At 39.2% G+C, this 21,449-nt stretch overlaps 1 protein-coding gene across 1 annotated transcript in view; it reads left to right on the top strand.

Annotated features, from left to right (window-relative positions):
• Window positions 1-21,449, top strand: part of REEP3 (receptor accessory protein 3) — a 43,089-nt gene that overhangs the window by 13,629 nt on the left and 8,011 nt on the right. The window contains exons 3-5 of the mRNA XM_026672781.2: window positions 17,081-17,157; window positions 17,433-17,553; window positions 17,715-17,828. Coding sequence (XP_026528566.1) covers window positions 17,081-17,157; window positions 17,433-17,553; window positions 17,715-17,828 — 312 coding nt within the window. The remainder of the gene's footprint in view (window positions 1-17,080; window positions 17,158-17,432; window positions 17,554-17,714; window positions 17,829-21,449) is intronic.

A 21,449-nucleotide genomic window follows, 5' to 3' on the forward strand; every position in this document is an offset into this window, starting at 1 on the left:
GTGGCCGAGAATTAAACATGATGTGTCGGGATATGTGGCGTCCTGTGGGATCTGTCGCCAAGCCAAGTATGCTCCTGGTGTGCCCCCTGGTCTCTTGCAGCCCTTGCCCATGCCAGAACGACCGTGGGGGGCAGTTTCATTGGATTCTATTGTTGAGTTACCACCATCGAATGGTGCCACAACCATTTTGGTGGTGGTGGATATGTTGACTAAAATGGCCCACTTTATGCTATGTGCAGGTCTTCCATCAGCCAAGATAATGGCTCAATTGTTTATCTCCGATGTTTTCCGGTTGCATGGGTTACCAGACCACATGATATCAGATCGGGGGGTACAATTTACGGCACGCTTCTGGCAGACCCTACTCACAAAACTGCAGGTTCAGGCGTGTCTGTCATCTGCTCATCACCCCGAAACTGATGGGGACACAGAGAGAGTGAATGCTATTTTGGAGCAGTACGGCCACTGTTTCAGCAATACTCAACAAGACAATTGGGTGGAGGTGCTGCCGGTGGCAGAGTTCGCTTATAACAATGCTCAACATGCATCCACCCACGTGTCCCCCCTTTTTTTGCTAACTATGGGTTTCATCCATGACTTTTCCCTTTAGCCCCGTCTGATTCCCCAGTTCCGGCAGTGGATACGTTTTTGCAGGAGTTAAAAGCTGTGCACCACATGGTCTGCGATCAACTAGAGAGAGCCAAGGAAGACTATAAATGGTTTGCAGACCGACATTGTCACGATGTTCCACCTTTAGCGGTCGGCGATCGGGTTTGGCTCTCTACTCGATATTTACCAATGACGCGACCATCGAAAAAGCTCGATCACCGTTACTTGGGACTTTTTCCGGTGGAGGCGGTGATCAATCCTGTGGCTTATTGTCTCTCCCTGCCACGGACCATGCGTATCCATCCTGTTTTTCATCGTTCCCTGTTAGTCCCTGCCTCGCCCGAAAGTCCGCATAGACCGGCTCCATCACAGCCAGCCCCAGTAGCCCCTCTGGGAGAGGAGGAATACAAAGTGGATAGTATCCAAGATTCACGCCAGTTGCAGGGCCGATTTCTGTATTTGGTGGCATGGAAAGGTTATGGACCAGAGGACTTCACGTGGATCGATGCCACTGATGTTCATGCTCCTTGTTTGGTCCAGGACCTTCACGCTCGGTTTCCTCAATGTCCTTGTCCTCCTGGTCCCGGGGGAGGGGGCCCTGCGGGGGGGATAGTGTCATGCCCCTGGTGGAGTCTGACTCTGAGGAAGAGGAGGAACAGCCAACAGGGAGTGGGAGTGTGGCTCCAGAGGTGGTGGAGGAGGCTGGGGAAGGGTAGAGGCCAGCTGAGCGGTCAGAGGAGGATCCAGGCCCATCCCCTATCCATCCTAGGTCACACAGGGAGGAGAGGATCAGGGAAAAGCGAGGTCTACTGAAGAGGAGATTACCATGATCCTCCTTGTGGCTTGCAGGTGGGAGCTATGTATATAAGTTTGCAACTGCGCAGTTAGAATTGCTGAAGTCAATTAGTGTTCACCTTGAAAGAGGCTTATCTTTGCTGGCGTTCTTCCCATGGACTTTTCTTGGTTATTTTCCTGGAGTTTATAATTAGTTATCTCGGCTTGCTTCAGAGCTCTCATCAATGCGGTTTGTTTTAGTTTTCTGTTTGCTTCATTATTTACTTTTGTGACTTTAAACTGTGCCTAATAAAACAGTGAAGTTAAGTTGAAGGCTTTACCGGACTTTAATATATGTTTTGGGTTTTGGGTTGTTTTGAGAGACTATGGGTCATCACACTCTGATAATCAAATAATAAATTAGTTTTTTTTTCTCTGGCTATATGGAAAGTGTCTCTGGGTATTGTTAGAGACTGTAAAAGTATTAAGACTGTTTTATAGAAATTCAGGTACTTCAGAGGTAATGATATTTCTGATGTGTATGCTACTCTTTGACATATTAATCAATTAAGCTTGCTTCGGAATGTAGCTGTCTCACTCTAGCCACAAATCTTTCAAGGAGAAAGGATTTTTTTTTAACTTTTCAGCTTTGTGAGTAATGAAGCTAGGGTTGCTATCTGCATTTGGGAAGAGCAGCTGCAGCCAGGCAGAAATGCTTTCTACCACCACTTCCCCAAGAATAGAATTAGCTCATCTCTCAAAGGGCCCCCGAAATTTGAGATGAGTGGGCTTATTTATTCCACAATCACAGATTACTCCCAAGCATAGACACTGGTGTTCTAGGTGTCTGGCTAATTGAGCCACACCCTGACATTTTTTAGAAAGTGCTGATGTCCATAAGCAGCCTCACCAGGCCCTTAGCCTACACAAGTGTTGGTGTGAAGGAGAAAAAGAGGAAGACAACAAACAGGTTAGGAAGTGAGAAGTGATACACAATTAATACAGATAAGCAAAATCAGTCATCTGTCAGGACCACAAGTTGTGGTAAGCAGCCCTTGGCCTGAAACTCAATAGCAACCAGAAAAGGAGCAATCACACCAAAGCAGCACCTAATCTGTACAGTTGCAATAATTTTTGGAGGGAGGCAAAGGTTGTCTGCCACTATACAGATTTTAATATTTATTTATTATAAGGATGACCATCAAGACTTATTCAGGTGGCCACATCAACTTGCAAAGCTCAGGAGGGTGGAATTAACTCAGGGCAATAGAAAAGGTGTGTGTTAAAATTACGTATTTTGTACAGTTACAGTGTCTTCTTCACTGTGGTATGTCCAGTCGGGGAAAACAACCCTCACAAGCATCCAGAGTCCCATTCATTTACCAAGTGGATAAATATGATTGATAGATTAATTGATTGATTTGATTTATATGACTGTCCATATTGTAGAGTAACTCTGGACAACTTATAAATGCAGCAGCATACAAAACAGTAATAAAATGAAATACAGTAACATACAATAAATATCCAAACAGGGCTGACACAAAACTCAGAATTTAAAAAAAAAATAGAATAACTGAGATCAACCAAACACAATACTCAAGATCTTTCATTCTCAGTGGGCTCATCCAGTGTTTTGGCTGAAGGGTCTGGAGAAGAACCAGGTTTCATGGTTACAGAAGGTGATCAAAAGTCAGATTCACTTGAATCTTAGAGGGAATGTTCTTCCATAGGACAGGGGTTGCAATAGTGAAAGGTCATTTTTCTATCCCATCTGCCAGATGACATTTGTTAGGGTCCTAAAGATTGGTTGCCCTTTCAGATCTCATGGGAAGACCCAGCACAGGCAAGGCTAACTCAGAGCAAATCCAAACATTTTTTTTCTTGACAGATGGACTAGAGTAGGCTTCACAGCTTCCTTGTATATATTTTGGTCCTTTCTTCCTTAGGAGAAACAGCATTAGGCTATGGAGTCCTTGATGCTCTCTGAGCTTGGTTATTTTCATATAAACATTTAGTTACCTTGCCTTCAGAACAGCCTGCCTTCAGAAGTTGTGGGAGCTTCATCACTGGAAGCTTTCAAGAAGAGACTGGTCTGCCATCTGTCAGAAATGGTGTAGGGTGGGAGATGACCTACAAGGTCCCTTCCAACTCTGTTAATTTGTTAATCTGTTAAACCTAGTTTAGTAATGAAATGTTTGTAAGAAAATAACCAAACTCAGAGAGCACCAAGGACTTCACAGTTCAACCCTGAACTATAAATATCCTCTTCCATAGGTTTATCTAAACGAAGTTGTTGGCCAGCTGTTTGTAGATATGAGAATAGAAAAAATCCTTAATATCACAACATTTCCTAATATAGACTCTTGCCCATGCTCATTCTTCATATTTCACCAGTGCCAATCTAGATATCTTTTCTGTCATTTTATCTTTTGAAACTGCCCAGAAAAACTGAAATATATGTAGAGAGAAAAGATTGAGGTATGACCTGAATCGAGACTTTCATTCCATGTGATAATGAGGACTTTAGTAGAAATGCACATCAGACTTCAGGAACAATCTCAACAATCCATGGTCTGTCTTTCTGCAGTGAGAAGTTGTTGTAGGAAACTTAATTATTTTATTTAAAACAGTAAACCTATGGTCACCTTTATCCAAGATTCCCGAGAAGTTTTCAGTCTAAGAGATTGATGGTAAATTATTCTAAAGCCATAATTTATCTTAGAAAATTTTTAAACATGTTAATTTTTGCATTTAAATTTCTCTTTATGATTTGAGTGACTTAAGGTCGCAAATAACAGAATAACAGATCGGGTGGGCCAGCTTTTTCTCTCTGATCCCCAGTTTCAGGACCGTGGTTAGATTGATCAGGTACCTGGTGCAGCCTGAGTCTATCAGGGCTTGGAAAGTCCCCTGAATTCCTGTTTTTGGGGCTCTAGCCTGTTCCCAGTCCCACAGCCAATCCACTCTTCCCACTTGTTCAGGGGCCTTCCCCCCTTTTTGGCCCGGGGATAGGGGAGCTCAACTTCCGAAGTTTTGGGGAAATTTTCTTTCCACCAGTACTCATCTGTTTTTCTTTCCTTCACTGGATCAGGTTTCTCCGCTTAGTCTGTAATTATGCTGTCAGCTTCTGTTTGCTTCTGGCTGGAGGCCAAGTCTGTTTCTGCTTGGGTTGCCTGGAGCAAGCTCTCTTCTGATAGTCCTAAAGTCTATGCATAATCTCATAGTCCCATCTTTTTTCCCTTTGAACTGTGACCCATGACTTAGTTAGCTTGATGAACCCTCTTGCTAGGTTTCTGCCTATATATTTGCACATTTCTTGCATTTCCCGGGGCACCATGGTGTACATTTTGGGTTTTGGTAGTTTTGCCCCAGAATGATTTCTATGGCGCATTCTGTCTCTCAGTGGGGAGGTAGGATGTCACACTCAGTCTCGCTGAATACTTCAGTGAGGTCCTGATATTCTCTTGGGATCTGTCCGGCCCCTGGGGTTCTGTTGGAGATGGCTGCTAGTTGTTCTGGTGAACCTTCTGGGAGGGTTCCCCGCATGGGCGGTGCTTCTGTTTGATGGTGAGGAAGGGGTTGGGGTCCGTTTGCTATCCTCAGTCTGCGGCTGCCCCCCTGTCACCAGATGGTTTTTTTTTTTGCAACCCTAAGTTCTATACCTGCAATCAATTTGGGTTTTTTTGTGTTGAGGGGAACCGAATGTCAACTCATAAAAATGTCCATTTTATAGTTGCCAACAGAAAAGGGGGGGGAAGGAGTTTGAAAGAGCAGTGCAGCAGTTTGGAAGCAAAAGTGCACTCCATGCATACCTTGCAAAGATTATATTAACCGACTGGAGTTTCTGCCTCGCAAATCTCTAATTGGAGAACATGATTGATGACTCTTGGCTATGGACGTGTTTCATTGGAGAATAGGAATTATGATATACCCAGAGGGGAGTGGGAAAAACCAGGGTCAAGGGTGACAGTGAATTAGAATTGGCTACATACAGGTCATGCCAATATGTTGTTCCTAATGAATTCTTTGAAGCTTTTTGAAGTTTGGCTCAAGGCTCATGCTTTAATTAGAGTGATTGCTGGAATCCTGACAGCGACCTTTGAGGTCTGTGTTGAGGTAGTTCCCCGTTAGGAGAATGAGCGCATACAGGGAGACGTATTTGAGAGTAGTGTTGGAATAATACACACAGAGCACACAGATACACTGTACAGTAAATGTAGGTTTTTACTTCCAGAAAGGTTTAAGCAAAGTCCATACAAGCAATCCAAAGTCATTCACAGGTAAATCAGTCAGTTTTTCAATCCAGGGTTAATTACAAAGTCCAGTGTCAAAAACAGTTCAGTAACAGACTTATGTTAAATCTAGTAATATCAGTCAATTAGGAAAAATGGCAATACTCTCCAACAGAAGGAAACAGAGACTTACTCACACTCTCTTCTGAGACTAAGGCTAAACAACCCAGGTTTCTGGCTCCATTTTATGGCCGTTTGAGAAACCACACCTAATTACAGTTTTGCATTTTCTTAAAGATACAGCTTTAAAATGTCTATCCTGGTTTATATATTTCTAACCCAAATACCTGTTAGGTGACTTATATTCCTAACAGTCTTCTAGTCCAACTCCTGTTCAATTGTTCTGACTGTTAGGAAATCGTTAAGTTCTTAAAGTTTCTTTAAGCCTAACCTTCATCAAAGGATTGTGAACCATTCTGAAGGAGAGAGTAGGGGTGGGTTTCTACCAGTTCTGTCCACCTCTGTAGAACCGGTAGCTCTGAAGAGCAGCAGACATAGAACCGGTTCTATGTCTGCTGATGTTTTTGCCCACCTGCCCACCCGGGCTCTTACCTGATCTTTATTTCCTGATTTTTGAACTTCAGCTGTGGAAAAGAAATGAGGGCTATTTCAAAGGCTGCTTCTCAGCACGTAGCGTGCTAATGATGATTAACAGGTGCGCGGCTCACAGCGGGCAGGGAAGCTCGTAAATCCCGAACCGGTAGTTAACCCTGTCGTATCCCACCCCTGGGAGAGAGTATTACGTATACTGCCTTGAGCTCATCAATAAAAGCTATTGTCTGATTCTGTGGTGACCCTGTATCTCTAGTTGGCAAGGATAAGTTTTTAGTAGCTGTTCTGGAGATAATCTGATGGGCAAAAGTAACAGAATAACAGAGTTGGAAGTGACCTTGGAGGTGTTCTAGTCCAACCCCCTGCTCAAGCAGGCCCCCTGTACTGTTTCAGAAAAGTGGCTGTTTCGTCTCTTCTTAAAAGCCTCCAGAATGGAGCATTGATTCCACTGGTTGACTGTTCTTACTGACAGGAAATTTCTTCTTAATTCTGGGTTGCTTCTCTCCTTGATTAGTTTCCATCCGTTGCTTCTTGTCCTGCCTTCTGGTGCTTTGGAAAATAAGTTGACCCCCTCTTCTTTGTGGCAGCCCCTCAAATATAGGGACACTGCAATCATGTCATCCCTAGTTCTTCTTTTCACTAGATTAAGCATTCCCAATTCCTGCAACCATTCTTAGTCTTAGCCTCCAACCCCCCAATAATCTTTGTTGCTCTTTTCTGCACTCTTTTTAGAAACATATTTTTAATATTGTGGCGGAAACTGGATGTAGTATTGCAAGTGTGTTTTTACCAAGGCAGTAGTAACACTTCTTGTGATCTTGATTCTGTCCCTCTGTTAATGCAGCCTAGTGCCAAACATCAACTTCCAGACTCTTCAAGAAAAAGATCTGTTTACAATTCATTATTTCCTGGTAGAACATCAGCCAATATAACATTTGTACAGATTAGACAGGAATCCAGGATATGAGGTAAATGTTTATGTTTTATACTCCAGTCAGGACCAAGGTTGACGATAAGATAACAGGTTGTATATCCAGTTGGATAGATAGAGCATTCTTCGTTTTAGCTGTACAATTTTTTAAACTAAATTTTATGTACCGTATTTGCCGGCGTATAAGACGACTTTTTTGCCCTGAAAAAGATGCCTCCAATTGCGGGGGTCGTCTTATATGCCGGGTCGCCTCTATACGCCGGCAAATAGTAATTGGGAGGCACTGCGGCTGCCCGCAGCTGAGGCACTTTTGCGCACCGTGGAAACAAATCCCGTGAAGCCGAAAGGAGCAGCCAGCCTTCTCCCAGCTCCCAAGGAAACGAGGCTCACACCGCCCAAGCTCCGCTGAGGTATCCGGCTGGGGCTGTCAGGAGTTGTTACCGCTGGCGCGCTCCAGTCCGCTGCCTCGGAAGGAAGGAAACCAGGAGCGCTGCTGCCATTGCAGCGCGCGCTCTTCCTTTTTGCCTTTCCCTTCCCGAGGCAACGCGGGACTGGAGCCGCGCTGAGCCGCGCCAGCGGTAACAACTCCTGACAGCCCCAGCCGGATACCTCAGCGGAGCCCGGGCGGTGCGAGCCTCGTTTCCTTGGGAGCTGGGAGAAGGCTGGCTGCTCCTTTCAGCTTCACGGATTCGCTTCCACGGTAGACAAAAGTGCCTCAAAAAAAAAAAAGTGCAAAAGTGGAAGGCGTGCGGAAGAGGGGCAAGTATATAACAAACTATATTTTGAGTGGAAATGTTGGGGGGTCGTCTTATACGCCGGGTCGTCTTATACGCCGGCATATACGGTAGTATCCATAATTATCTAGATAATTATAATCATATAAACACCCTTTGCATCAGTGCCATTTTCTGTAGTTCTCCAAAAGCTTCTTTTGATGGTGTTGTTTATATAGGTAGTCCTCTACTTCTGACCATATCTGAGCCCTCCATTAAGCTTGTAAGTCACGATGGTCATTAAGTTGGTCATCCTATGACCCCACCAGACTTCACAACCTTTTTTGCAACAGTTTTTAAGAGAATGCCATGGTTGTAAAGCGACCACCAGAATGGTTAAGTGAGTGCTGCCATTGTAAAATAAACCCATTTTTTTTTGCTGAGGCTTGGGTGTTTGCTTGTTTGTTTGTTTTTGCTGGAAATCAGAAGTAAGCACTGGCTTCCAGAACAAATATAAATCAAGTTTACAGGATTACGGGCCGCTGCAAATGGCCGTTAATATAGACCAAGTTTCTGAGTGCTGTAAATATGTGGTCATCTGACTGCGGAGATTGGCGGGAGGACAACTGTTAGAACTTTGAATCCAGGTCCCCAAACCCTTTTTGAGGTCCATTGTAATTTCAAATGGCTGCTAGGTGACCAGTCATAAGCCAAGGACTACCTGTAATGTGGAAGAATACCATTTTCTATCTATTCTCTTCCACTGCAGCTCTATCTTATAGGTCTGCATTTTAGTTCTTTCAGTTTTAGGCCCAGAAGGATTTTGCAAGTTGAGAGTAATGAAGGCCGTTTTTTGTTTTTTTTGCCAAAATGTCCTTTTATGAATAGTTGTTGTCTCAATTTCCAAATATCCAAGGATGGGCCAGTCACTCTCCCTCTCTCTCAGCCCAATTCACCTCACAGGGTTGCTGTTGTAGGGCATATAAGAGGAAGAAGGTGTATTGAATATGTTTGCTGCCTTGAGTTATTTCTAAAGGTGGAATATGAATAAATATGTGATCTTAATATGAATAAATAAATGTTCTTAAGGAGTTAGGCAATAATTGAGTTAAAGCTTTCAAGTTTGAGAGCAACATCTTGAGTTGAAAAACTGCTGATAGCCATTCTAGGTTTTTTATGGGTGTATAACATATACCAGCCTAACTGTTGATTTTACATGAAATAAAAATGCTCTGCCAAATGCTCTACAAGGAGAGTATACAGTGTAACATATACTGTGTATGTATTCAAGCAGTGAAAATTCAAGCAGTGAAAAGATATTTAAACAGTGAAAAGAAGGATTAGGGGAGACACGATAGCAGTGTTCTAATATTTGAGGGGCTGCCGTAAAGAAGAGGATGTCAACCTGTTTTCCAAAGCACCCAGAAGGCAAGAAAAAAGAAGCAATAAATGGAAACTAATCAAGGAGAGAAGCAACTTAGAATTAAGAAGAAATTTCCTGACAGTAAAAACAATCAACCAGTGGAAACAATGCTCCACCGCTGGAGGCGTTTAGGAAGAGACTGGGCAGCCACTTGTCTGAAACCAATATAGGGTCTCCTGTGTGAGCAGGAGGTTGGACTAGAAGACTTCCAAGCTCCCTTCCAACTCTGTTATTGTTTCTTTTGCCTGTCAGATTATCTCCAAAACAGCTACTAAAAACTAACCCTTGCCCCCTAAAGATACAGGGTCACCATAGAATCAGACAATAGTTTCAAATTGCAAAACTTCTTTTCCTGATGAGCTCAAGGCAGCATACATAACACTCTCCCCTCCAGTATTGTCCGCAATCCTGTGATGAAGGTTGGGCTTAAAGAAACTTTGACTCCTCCAAAGTAAACCTCTCTTGGTTGAGGCTGGACATAAATCTGGATCTCCCTAATCATAGACCAGCATGTTAATCATGCCGGGATACAGTGCCTTTATACCACAGAGCTCATCATTCTGAAGAAATATACTGAATCACATTTTCTTTGTATGAAATGGTGTATGATTTGTATATGATTTATTTGGTTTCATTTTCACATTTTTATCCAAATAGTTATTGAAGTTTGATAATGTAAAGTGTTCATGAATTCTTAATACCGTCAGAGTTTTTAACCCTTTCCCCATCTCTCATTTCTTCTATTTCTTAACAAATGAAGATACTTAGAAGCTTGTATATTTTGGTTATTTTTAAGTTAGCTAAATCACATATGCTTTAATATAAATTTTAAAGTTTTTAAATGACCGGTATATCTTTCTTTGAAAATTACATTTTCTTTGGTAAAAAGCTAAGTGACTCATTGATCATGAGAATAAGATGGTTTTAAAGTTAAAAAGTCCTTTTTTTTTTTAGGCTGGCCTTACCCAATTCAAAAACATTCTTCATATGTTTTTGTCTCCAAACATTTAATCATCTTAGTTGTTCTTCTTTGCATTTTTTCCAAAGTATCAACATCTTTTTGGTAATGTGGTGACCAAAACTGGATGCAGAATTCCAGGTGTGATGGGTTTCAATTTTTTTTACTACCGGTTCTGTGGGTTTGGCTTGGTGGGCGTTCTGTGGCTTGGTAGGCGTGACTTGGTGGGTGTGGCGGGGAAGGATACTGTAAAATCTTCATTCATTCCTACCCCACTCCAGGGGGAAGGTTACTGCAAAATCCCATTTCCTCCCCACCCCACTAACCTGCTTTCCAGCTCCGTTCTCCTGTGCAGGGCAACAAAAGAAGACCCAGCCGATCAGCTGGGACTTGGGAGGCAGAGAATAGATGGGGTGGGGCCAGTCCAATCAGGGTGTATTCCAAACTACTCAAAAATTCCACTACCAGTTCTCCAGCTGGTACTAATACTTCATGTGATTTTGAGTCTCTGCTTCTGTTTATTCAACCAAGGATTGTATCAGCTTTTTTGGCTGCTGTTGAATACTCTTGGTTCATGTTTAAGTGATTGTCCATTAGGACTCCCAAGATCCTCTCACAATTACTGTTTTTGAGCCAGGTTTCACCTTCTCTGTACTTGTACTTTTGGGGTTTTTTGGTCCAGTTTACTTAGAATAGGAATTCTGAGTTTTATATTTATTTAGAACTAGACAATATTGTGAAAAACTTTTTAAATAACTGCTTTTTTTTTCTAGATAGATTTTCTAGATAGATTCTGGGGAAAAAAAAGATTTCTGAAAAAGTATTGTAGTCACCCATGTTTTTATTTTCCAAAAATGGCTTAGGATATCCTGACTATGTCTGTCTATTCATTTACTAATGAATAAATCATTAAATAATTTATTGTCATCCTGATTTTCCATGCATTTTGTACTTAAAGGGTTTTAAAAATGGGTAGGCAAGTAACCTAGTAGGCATGATCCGGACGCATCCTTTGTTCTCCATTTATTGTATCAAAGCTTATCTTAAGGGTGGGGGGATGAAGAATGTAAGGCACAAGTTCATATCTATTGTAAACCATAAACTATAATTTCTTATATAAAACTTGGTGACCAAGTTCATATCTATTGTAAACCATAAACTATAATTTCCTTCCTTCCTATCTCCCACCTAATGTGATTTGTTTCTTTTGTATGTAAATCCTACTCTCTGCTTGAGAAATATATAACCAGCTGAAATTGCGTAGTATTTTAATGTAATTTGTCTCATACCTATTTAAATTCTCATTTTGAGCTGGAAAGAAAGAACTGCATGACTGAACTTTGTTTTCCTTACTTGGCTTAACATGGCAAAATCCGCTATGTAGAGATAATGTATTTGGACTTCAGTATTCTGTCTATGTCATTAGTTATATGTACTTTGTGACTACGTAGTGTTCTTTCAGACTGCTGACTTAGGCAGCCAGATTCTCTCCATCTTTTTAGAACATGGCTTCTGAAAGGTGATAATCATTCTACATAATTGCCCTAAATACATATCATTGAATAAACAGTTTCTTTCCATTATAGGAAATAATTTTTAACTTGGCTTGTTTTAGCAATAAGTAAATGGTTGTGGGTTTTTTGAATATACTTTTTATTTCAAATAACTCATTTAAGTGGTTTATATGTCCAACCATCTCACAACAGGTGAGTGAACCATGAATATTTGGGTGTTGGGAGATTGTTCCATCGGATTGGGAATTGTTCCATCTATAGACTTAGATGGGGTAGCACTTCCCCTTCAAGAATTGTGCACAATCTGGGAGTTTTCCTGGACTCACAGTTCCTGTTCAATGAGCAGCTGTTAAATATTTGTTGTACCAGGTGTGCTTTTTTCTAGTTCAGAAGGTTCTTCAAATCTCCCGTGGCTTGACTGCTACATCATTACTTGCTGTTTATATATACACTGTGCAGTGGTGGTATTCTACCAGTTCGGCCCGGTTCTGCCGAGCCCATAGCAGTGATGAGCAGTGGAGACGGAACCGATTCTCTCCACCGCTCTGCTGTTGGGCCCGCCTGCCCCCCCCCGCCTGGGCTCCCATACTCACCTTTATCCTCTGAATTTGATGCACAGCTACTTTGCGTGGCGCAGAAGAGGGCCGCGTGGCAGCTTCCGAAGCGACCGGGATCGTGCAGGCTTGCAAGAGGTCAGTTAGAACACCTCTGCGCCTGCACAAATGCCTCTGCGCCTGCGCAAAGTGCGTGTTTGGTACACGCATGCATGCAAAGTGTGTGCATGTGCACAAAGCGCGCCCAAATATTTGAATCCCACCACTGACACTGAGCTGATGCACCAGAGACAAATTCCTTGTGTGTCCAATTGGCCAATAAAGAAATTCTATTCTATTCTTGCTTGGAGAGTGGGGGGAAGCTGAAGAAATATAATAAATTGTAATTGATCAGAATCCAATGTTTCATTTTTTCATTGCTGCTTAAACATGGACTTTTCTATCAACATATAGAAGTATCTAAATATCAGGAAACCATATATAACAACAATTCCATTTCTTAAGTAAACCATTTTTAGAATTCTATGCATTACAGATTTTCTTTTCAAAATGTATATTCATTTATATGGTCACCCATCTCACCAATGCAACTCTGGGCAGCTAACAAGAATTAAAATACAATTTAAATACAAAATCTATTTTTTAAAAAATGAAATGTACTTCACATAGACCACAGGTGTCAAACTTGTGATGTCACGTCACTGTGACTTTTTGCTTTGCTAAACCAGGGATTGCAGGTGGCCAGGGCGTGAAACTTCCGGCTCATGGGCTGCAAGTTTGACACCTGACGTAAACTATACTAATTTCATTAAGGTCATTTTTAAACTGTGTATAATGGCCTTTCAGAAAATCACATGTATGTAACTTTCATTTTTACAGCAGTTCTTTCTTATTCTTCAGCCAAAATTCATAGGACAAAGAAATTAGAATTGAAGAAACAAATAATCTGTATTTTCCTTAAATTACAAGATACATTGACTCTTTCATATCTGCAAGTGCCAGAAACCACATAGTTCAAGTTTAAAGTTGAGCTGCCTTTTGTCTCTCTCCTTTTCCCTACACCTTCTTCCTTGTCATTGCTTATGCTCATTCTGTGAAGGTTCATATGAAGGTCAGTTTTTAATGTAAGACAATCAATAGTTGTTTTAGCTGGCACTTATGCTAATTTGGCTATTCACTGAGGCTGAAAATACAATACAACTCTGTGATTAATCTAACATTTCATCACATCCTTGACTTTCTATTCAATCTTATTATTTGAAGTCTGAGAAATTTTAAGAACAGGGTGAATGAATTTATTTCAAGATAATATACAGATTTCTCAAAAATAGGATATTATGAATTTTTTTATATGGCAAAACATTTAAATACTTTTCACAGAATAATTTTGGGTCTACCAATGTTGACTTTTCAGTCTACATATTGCTAAATAAAACATAATTGCTTCAAATTAACCCTGTACAATTAGTATTAAGCTTTCATTAATTAATTTATTCAATAAGTAATATTGTGCAGCTTTTAAGATTTAATGCACCTATGGAAGGATTTTAAATTCAGATTCCATATCTGATATTTTTCTGTTCATTTTTAATCTGGTGGTATACTATGTAATTAATAATTAATTAAGAGTACTTCTGATTAGGAAAATTATGGTAACCACAACAGTTTGTGTCTATTTTCACAGTCATAATGTACACTGAAGATGGTATTTAATTTCGTACGAGATGCAATGACAATAAACTAAACTAAACTAATGCAAAATAGACAAATCAGAGTTCCCACTCTACATTAATTAACTTCTATCCTATTTCTCTAGAGCAGTGTTTCTCAGCTATCAAAGCCCACCCATCTTAAAGCTGCCAAGGTTGAGAAATGCTGCTCAAGAGAATATATGAGCCTTGGAAGATCCAGTTCAATATACAGCCTGGGAAATGTGTCTCCAGGCAAATTCCAGCATAAATCTAAGGGTGGAGCAGTATCTTGGCTTTCTGTTTGCCTCCCTGCTTAAGACACCTTCTGGTTCTTTTTTCCTGGAGCTTTTCCACAAGAACAAAAGTTCTTATTCTTGAATAGGACAAGAGTGGGGTGAATCTTTTCCTGCCTACCTGAGCAGAAGAAGATACATTTAGGAAACTCTCCTGTTAGAGATGTTTATGTGCAGGTGCTGCTGCCACTGTATCTCAAATTCAAGTTAGACTCTCAAGAGATCAGTCATCTGGTATAAGTGAACAAATCAGGTTCAGACTTATCTATAAAAATCCCAAATCATGTTTTTTGGGAAAGGAGCAAGGAGAAAACATGGGTTACAAAGGTAAATGAGATTGAGCAGATTCACAGCCGTAACTATCTCAGAGTAATTTTTGACACCAAAGAATAATCCTGTAGAAGGCATATCATAATGATTACTCTCAGGAAATTTTAGAATCATCTTCTATCATTAGACACTTCATTTTCACTAAGGATGCAATTAGTTCCTTTTGCTCTTTGAGTCCCAAATAGTTCTGATCTTCCCAGGACTACCTGTGAGAATCTGTGCCATGAGGAAGACAATGGAAATGGTGCACATGAATTTTTGGAGAGCTATTCTTGCTATTTGAAGCCAATGCCACTCTCAGGGACTTCAGGCAGGAATGCCTAAACAGCGGTGATAGCCTTGAGAAGGGGTGTCAAACTCACTTGGTCACACAGCAGCTTCACGTGACATATCAGGACTTTTCCCCCTTCGCTAAACGGGGCATGGGCGTGGCCAGAACGTGATGCATCCGTTTGACAGCCCTGTCCTAGAGGATAATAATCAGTTACTGACTAAATACCTAGCTCTTCCCCACTGGATCCTTGTATTGATGGTGGACCATTCTCCTAGCAAGGGGTATGCTGTGGAGTCCAGCCTCCCAGATGTATTCATTTTAACTCTTTGTTATGCAAAGGGGTCATCCTTTCTGAAAGTTGGTAATAATGAAGTAACAGCTGGAAGTCAGTAAGACGCCACATAACAGCAGAACCTGAATATCAAGTAGGCCTTGGATGCTGGCCAAATATCTAACAACTTTCACCTTCCCCAGGTTGAGTAATGGCTTCTTTCAGATATGTCTTCATGGGTTACCATCAGTACTTCTATTACACAAATATTCTAAAACCTTCTATCTGACTGAAGTTTTCCTTTCTGGCTCAAAGCAGATTGAAAGTATTGACTATATCATAATACTATGTCATAATATCTACAAAGAAATGTGGAATTTCAGCTGTTAAGGTGAATAGACCTTTACTATATGAAGGTCTTCCTCTCAATTCCAACTGTGGTATTACTAGCACCGTGCTAAGGTCTGTGTTGTTACTGTTTCAATTGTCCTTGTTTTTATATGGCTTTATGCTTATATATGAATTATTGATTGTAATAATAAAGGTAGTAATAATGTAAATGCTTCCTCCCTCTCCCTCCCTCCCCACTCTCTTAAATAACTGTTAATCATATGAATGCCAAGAAATACTAGAAAAATCTGGCAGACCACAGGGTATTGCTACTTTTTATTTAGGGATAGCACCATGATAAGGAAATTCTAAATAGCAAACATGCATGATTGAGGTCTTAGAAAATTCTAAAGACAAAATGTTAAAATTTAAATATACAGTACAAAATAAAAAATAATCTTATGCAGTAATTCTAGTTTTATATTTACCTATCTTGTCAAAGATAACCACTATCCCTTCTCAGTCCTGGATTTCCCAAGAGATGCCTGGAGATACAGTCTGTTCTGAGGCTGGTGTGGAATGAGTCCCATTTTCTGTTCTTAGTGTCTCTGGTTTTTTAAAAGACAACCTATTTTTTTCTCCAAGGGAAATGTGTGCGGTGGCTCAGTACAAACTCTAAGCCATATGTTACTATGCTGCTCCCTATAGCATATAAAAAGTATACACATCTGTTTAAATGCCAGGCTTTCGAGATATGAAAAAGACCAAGAGAAATCACGTCAGATTTTTCCCCACCATTAATATAATGGGTAAGCTGTACAATTCAGTTGAGAAACAAACTGAAATCTTTTAAGGGGAAAAATAACAATAAAAACATTGATAAAATGTTTTGCATGCCAAAACACTGTCCCCGACAAAGGGACATTTTTTCTCTCGTGCCATCAATCTGCACCAATAGCTTCTGCATTGGAGGCAAATTCCTTGTGTGTCTAATCACATTTGGCCAAATAAAGTGTTGTATTCTGGCTATGAGAATGGTGAGGGAACTGGAAACCAAGTCCCATGGAAATTATGAAAGGGATCAGGTATACCTAGCCTGGAGAACAGAAGACTGAGGAGAGAGATAAGCTAACTTCAGATGTCTTACTAAGGGTTGTTGTATAGAGAAGGAAGCGACTTTGTCCATTGTTGCTTTTAGAGAGAACCAAATGTCCGAAGTATTTAAGCAGATCCAGAATTAAAAAAGAATTAGACTAGATGGTTTCTGAGATATAAGAACCTCTTAAGATTTATAATTCTGTTAAATGATTTAACTGATAGCTGTGTAACAGCAGCTCTTTGTCTAAAATTGTCAGCAGAATTTGATTTGAACTACTTGGATAGAAGGACTAGATAGAAAATTAAAAGATCTCTTATGTTTTTCTGATACTATATGCTACTTCAGTTTGCATTTTTGTAAAATGCATAAAAAGAAATAGCATCTACATATTTTAAGTTGTTAAAATATAATTATTCCTTTTTCTAATCTGTAGAAACTAAAATGGTTGTTTTGCATTTTTCATTCTTAGGTGCGGTGGATGATGTATTGGATTGTGTTCGCTCTTTATACGTTTACTGAAACATTAACTGACCTCTTGATCTCTTGGTAAGATCTGTATATTTGGAAAGCATGATTATTTATTTAAGTTTTTTCCTGTATCACCGTGTTCATTGCTGGTTGTTGATACTATTTAGCTTTTTACTCTTTAGCTAGATTTCTAGGAAAGGTGGGATTACAAGAATACTATTACATTTATATAAAGCATATCTGAAATATGTGAAAAATTAACAAAAAATACTTCCCCTGAAACTTAGGTTAATTATAAGGAATGTGCCTATTTCTTTGTATCACATAACCACATTATGAATTCTATTTTACAGGTTTCCACTATATTATGAACTGAAGATTGCTTTTGTTGTTTGGTTGCTGTCTCCATATACAAGAGGGGCAAGTTTAATATATAGGAAGTTTCTTCATCCTCTTCTTTCTTCAAAAGAAAGGGTAAGCCTCCCTTCTGTTGTGGAGCAAATATTTATTTTGATATTTTAGAAAATAAATTTGCATTAAGTGGTAGTGGGGATGAAGAATGACATTACTATCTTGTGCTTCGTGCCAATATCAGTTTAAATTAATATCTGTACTACACATATTTTTCTTTCTAGGAGATTGATGAGTACATTGTGCAAGCCAAAGAACGTAGTTATGAAACAATGGTGAATTTTGGTAAACAAGGCTTAAACTTAGCTGCTGCTGCTGCAGTGACTGCAGCTGTAAAGGTAAACAGTACTGCATGTTATGCATTTACTACTTAGCATAAAATAGGTAAGTGGGGATGTGTGTTCAAAAAGGTATGAGGCGAAAAGCTGGATAACCTTTTCTAACAGCATATTCTAAAAAGTATGTTCTCTCAAACAAGAGTTGATTTTTTAAACAGTGAAGATGACTCTTTTTTCTCTCTTATTGCTTTTCTTGGTGGTAAATCACATTCCACAGGATTTCTGACTTCTTTCTGCTGTTCTTCGATCAAGTTGAGGTAAATGTTCATGGAAGATTAAAGCATGAAACAGTGATCAGTATGGTTGACTGGGATATTAATATGATTCCCGAATGAATTCAAATTTGTAAGAAAAAAAATTAAATTGATGAATTTAATTGCTGATGCTTACAGCTGTCTGATATTAGTAGACAGCCAAATTGGGCTTTTCACATGGATTCAGACATGTTCCTAATTATCTGTAATTTGCCTAAAATACAAGGTGTCTCCATTTTTACATTCAGAATACTTATTGAGTATAATGAGATCACAGTGACAAAAGATAGGGAAGCTGCATAAGCATATGCTTTTACAATAATTTTGAATGGAAAATACAATTTGTTCTACAACTAGAATTTGTTCTTGATAGCAAATTATACACATATATTAGGGCTATCCTTTATCATTTTTTGAAATAATTTTATCAAAGATTATAAATTGAAATAAAAACTAATATACTAGACTAATAAAATATAAAATAACAAATAAAATGTGTAAAAAAGAAAAAAAATAACTTTAAGTATGAACAATTTTAGTAACTTATCACTCTCTCTTAAAACATAACATATTCTCTCTTTACCCCATGTCTCATCTCTTAGCTAAAAACAAAATCTAAAATCTTTGTCATTCATTTCTTATCAGCAAAAGTCCAGAGATAATTATCTATTTTAATTTAGGATACAGATACAGATAATCAGAGTTGGAAGGGACCTTGTAGGTCATCTAGTCCAACCCCCCGCCCAAGCGGGAGACCCTACACCATTTCTGACTACACTTCATCATTGATGCACATAAAACGAAACTGAGGAGTGGGCTAACTCATGTAGGTGTCAGTAGAAGTTGCCAAGCAGTTTCTATAAAGTAGCAGCGATCGCTTTAGTCAGTATAAAATGAAATATTTGTAAAAGTGTAAGTAGTTTGTGATTATTGCTGGAATATTCTCTGGCTACTCAAGTTCCCAAGATATAAGCTATAGCGGCTTATTCCTAGAAAGTCTCTTCTGATAAATACTCTGCAGAATTTGCCCATTAAGGTGAGGAAGGCAGTGGGAAATATGGACCTAGGTATGTAAGTTGCATAATTAAACTTCCAGGTTTCCTGAAACCGCAGTTTAGATGTCTGCTTTCCTTCAGATTATATTACCTTAAGTGCTAAAGTGAACATCTGATCAATGAAACCATTATTTTCCCCATAATATACTAAAATTATTCTCAGTTCTTCGGAGTTGTTTATTGTGAAGACACAAGTTTACACAAGTTGTCTGATAGCAATTTCTGCAAGAGGAGAATAGTAACAAACAGCTTAGCACGTTACCACAGCTTAAAAAAGAACCATGAACCAGGATTGTTTATGGCTTTAAACAGGGCTATTGATAGAAGAAGCCAGATTCTAATGCTGATCAGATTACAACAGCTTTGCAGTAGTTTAGCTTCTTTTAACAGTAGATGGAATTATTTCATCTTGCTTGTTCATCTTATGTCAAATTTTCAGCAATTCAGTTTACTATGAGCATTTCCATGATGAGAAATCTCAATTTTGTAATGCCAGGGTTTCCACATCACATTATTCATGCTGACCAAACTCATGTTTATTCATTTTATTCTATTTTTCTCAATGTGAAATTGTGAAACTGATTTTCAGTCAGAAATATCTCCTGAAAGATGCAAACAATTGAATAGTTTGTTTCAATTACATCCTTAAATTGAGCAGCAACTAAATTAAGAGACCAAGAGAACACAAATGATGTGGCTTGTTTATGGTTTCCCGTGGTGCTTTGCCTGCTGTGGAAACATTTCATTTCCTTTACTTCAAACAGTGTGACCTCCAGAGATTAAAGCTATCAGAACAACTTCTCATCTTGCTTTCTTACTAAATACTTTAAATGTGTGCATGTTTACCTAATAATTACAATTGCCAATATTAGCTTTTATTCTCAAGAACAAAGGTATGATAGTCAGCATTTGTGCTATGGATTAGAGCTGTGTTTAGATGACTACATACCTCTAATAAGTAGTTATTTGAACAGTTAAAAGAAAAAAAATGACTCCACTCAGCCCTTTACATTTGGGATTATGTTAAACCAAATTTCTTTTAGGCAGAATTGAGAGGATGGCTAATAGATTAGTACATAAATTAATGAAGGCAGGCTTTTAATATGGTACTTGGCTTTTACAGAATAGATATTAAAAGAGGCATAATTTGAATAAGGCTCAATTTACATACTAAATTATGGATTTAGGAGTTGAATTTAATTAATTTTGGAGGGTATATTGAGAAAAAAAATCTAACCTTTATAGAGGAAAGAGACAAATTCAGTTCTAAATTATCACCCTACAGTTGTTTACAATGATAAATATAGAAACACTTACATAGAATTTCAGATAAATTGTAACCTGCAAAAAAACCTAGCTTAATATTGATGGGAATTGACATTTGCAAACAAGTTATGTTTTAAATTGCTTACAAAGAGAAAAGTGAGATCACACAGTGCTCTGTAAACTGCCCAAGCCAGATCCAACAATAACAGGCATCTTCTTGGGACTCACTCAGAAGCTTTTTCTTACTTAAAGGGGTTCTGAATCTAAACAAGTAAATTTTGTTCAGTTGCTGAGAAGACTCTCCCTTAATACATACAGCAAGCTTATACAAACTTATCCACGTGTAATTATGTTCCTTGCAGAGCTGCTTGAGGACGCTCCCACACTAATACTATTTTGTAGCTTGTTGGCATGATTTTATTAGAATTCTGTATTATTGCCAGTTCAGGCCTCCAAGGGAGGCTTTTACTTTACAAATGTTATGAGTTTGCTTGCAAGCAAATTTTATGTGACAGACTCAGGTAGCCAATGGCAGAAAGATAGATCTGAGTGAATCTGTGATTCTGTGAACAACTCAATCTGCCTGCCTGCTTTGCCTGACTTTGCTCTTTTTTTAATAAAAACATCCAATATTTACATAAATATTTATAATATTTACATACAAGCCATGCCCAGCCAGTCACATGACTACCAAACCAAACCCACAAATTAGGCCACGCCCACAGGACTGATTGTTAAGAAATTTGAATCCCACCCCTGCCTCTCTGTGTTTGTGTGTGTGTGTAAGAGAGAGGGAGGGAGAGAGAGAGGATAGATCAGATCTCTTTCTCTCTCTCTCCCCCCAACGTCAGCAAGCCACCATCAGTCAAAATTCATATTAGTGGTCCCCGGGATTTAAAATTATGAGTTTGGTGGTCCCTGAGGTCCAAAAGGTTGGCGACTCCTGTTTTACGTCATTTCTTTCTTTAACTATAGCTGATAGCATGTTCATTTATACGAGGCTTAGGAGTTTTTTTTTTAACGTGCAATGACCCAGGCTTATTCAG

The sequence above is a fragment of the Notechis scutatus genome, chromosome 4 (assembly GCF_049901735.1).
Source record: "Notechis scutatus isolate UNSWTSFEM ecotype Mainland chromosome 4, rNotScu1.2, whole genome shotgun sequence".
NCBI lineage: Eukaryota > Metazoa > Chordata > Lepidosauria > Squamata > Elapidae > Notechis > Notechis scutatus.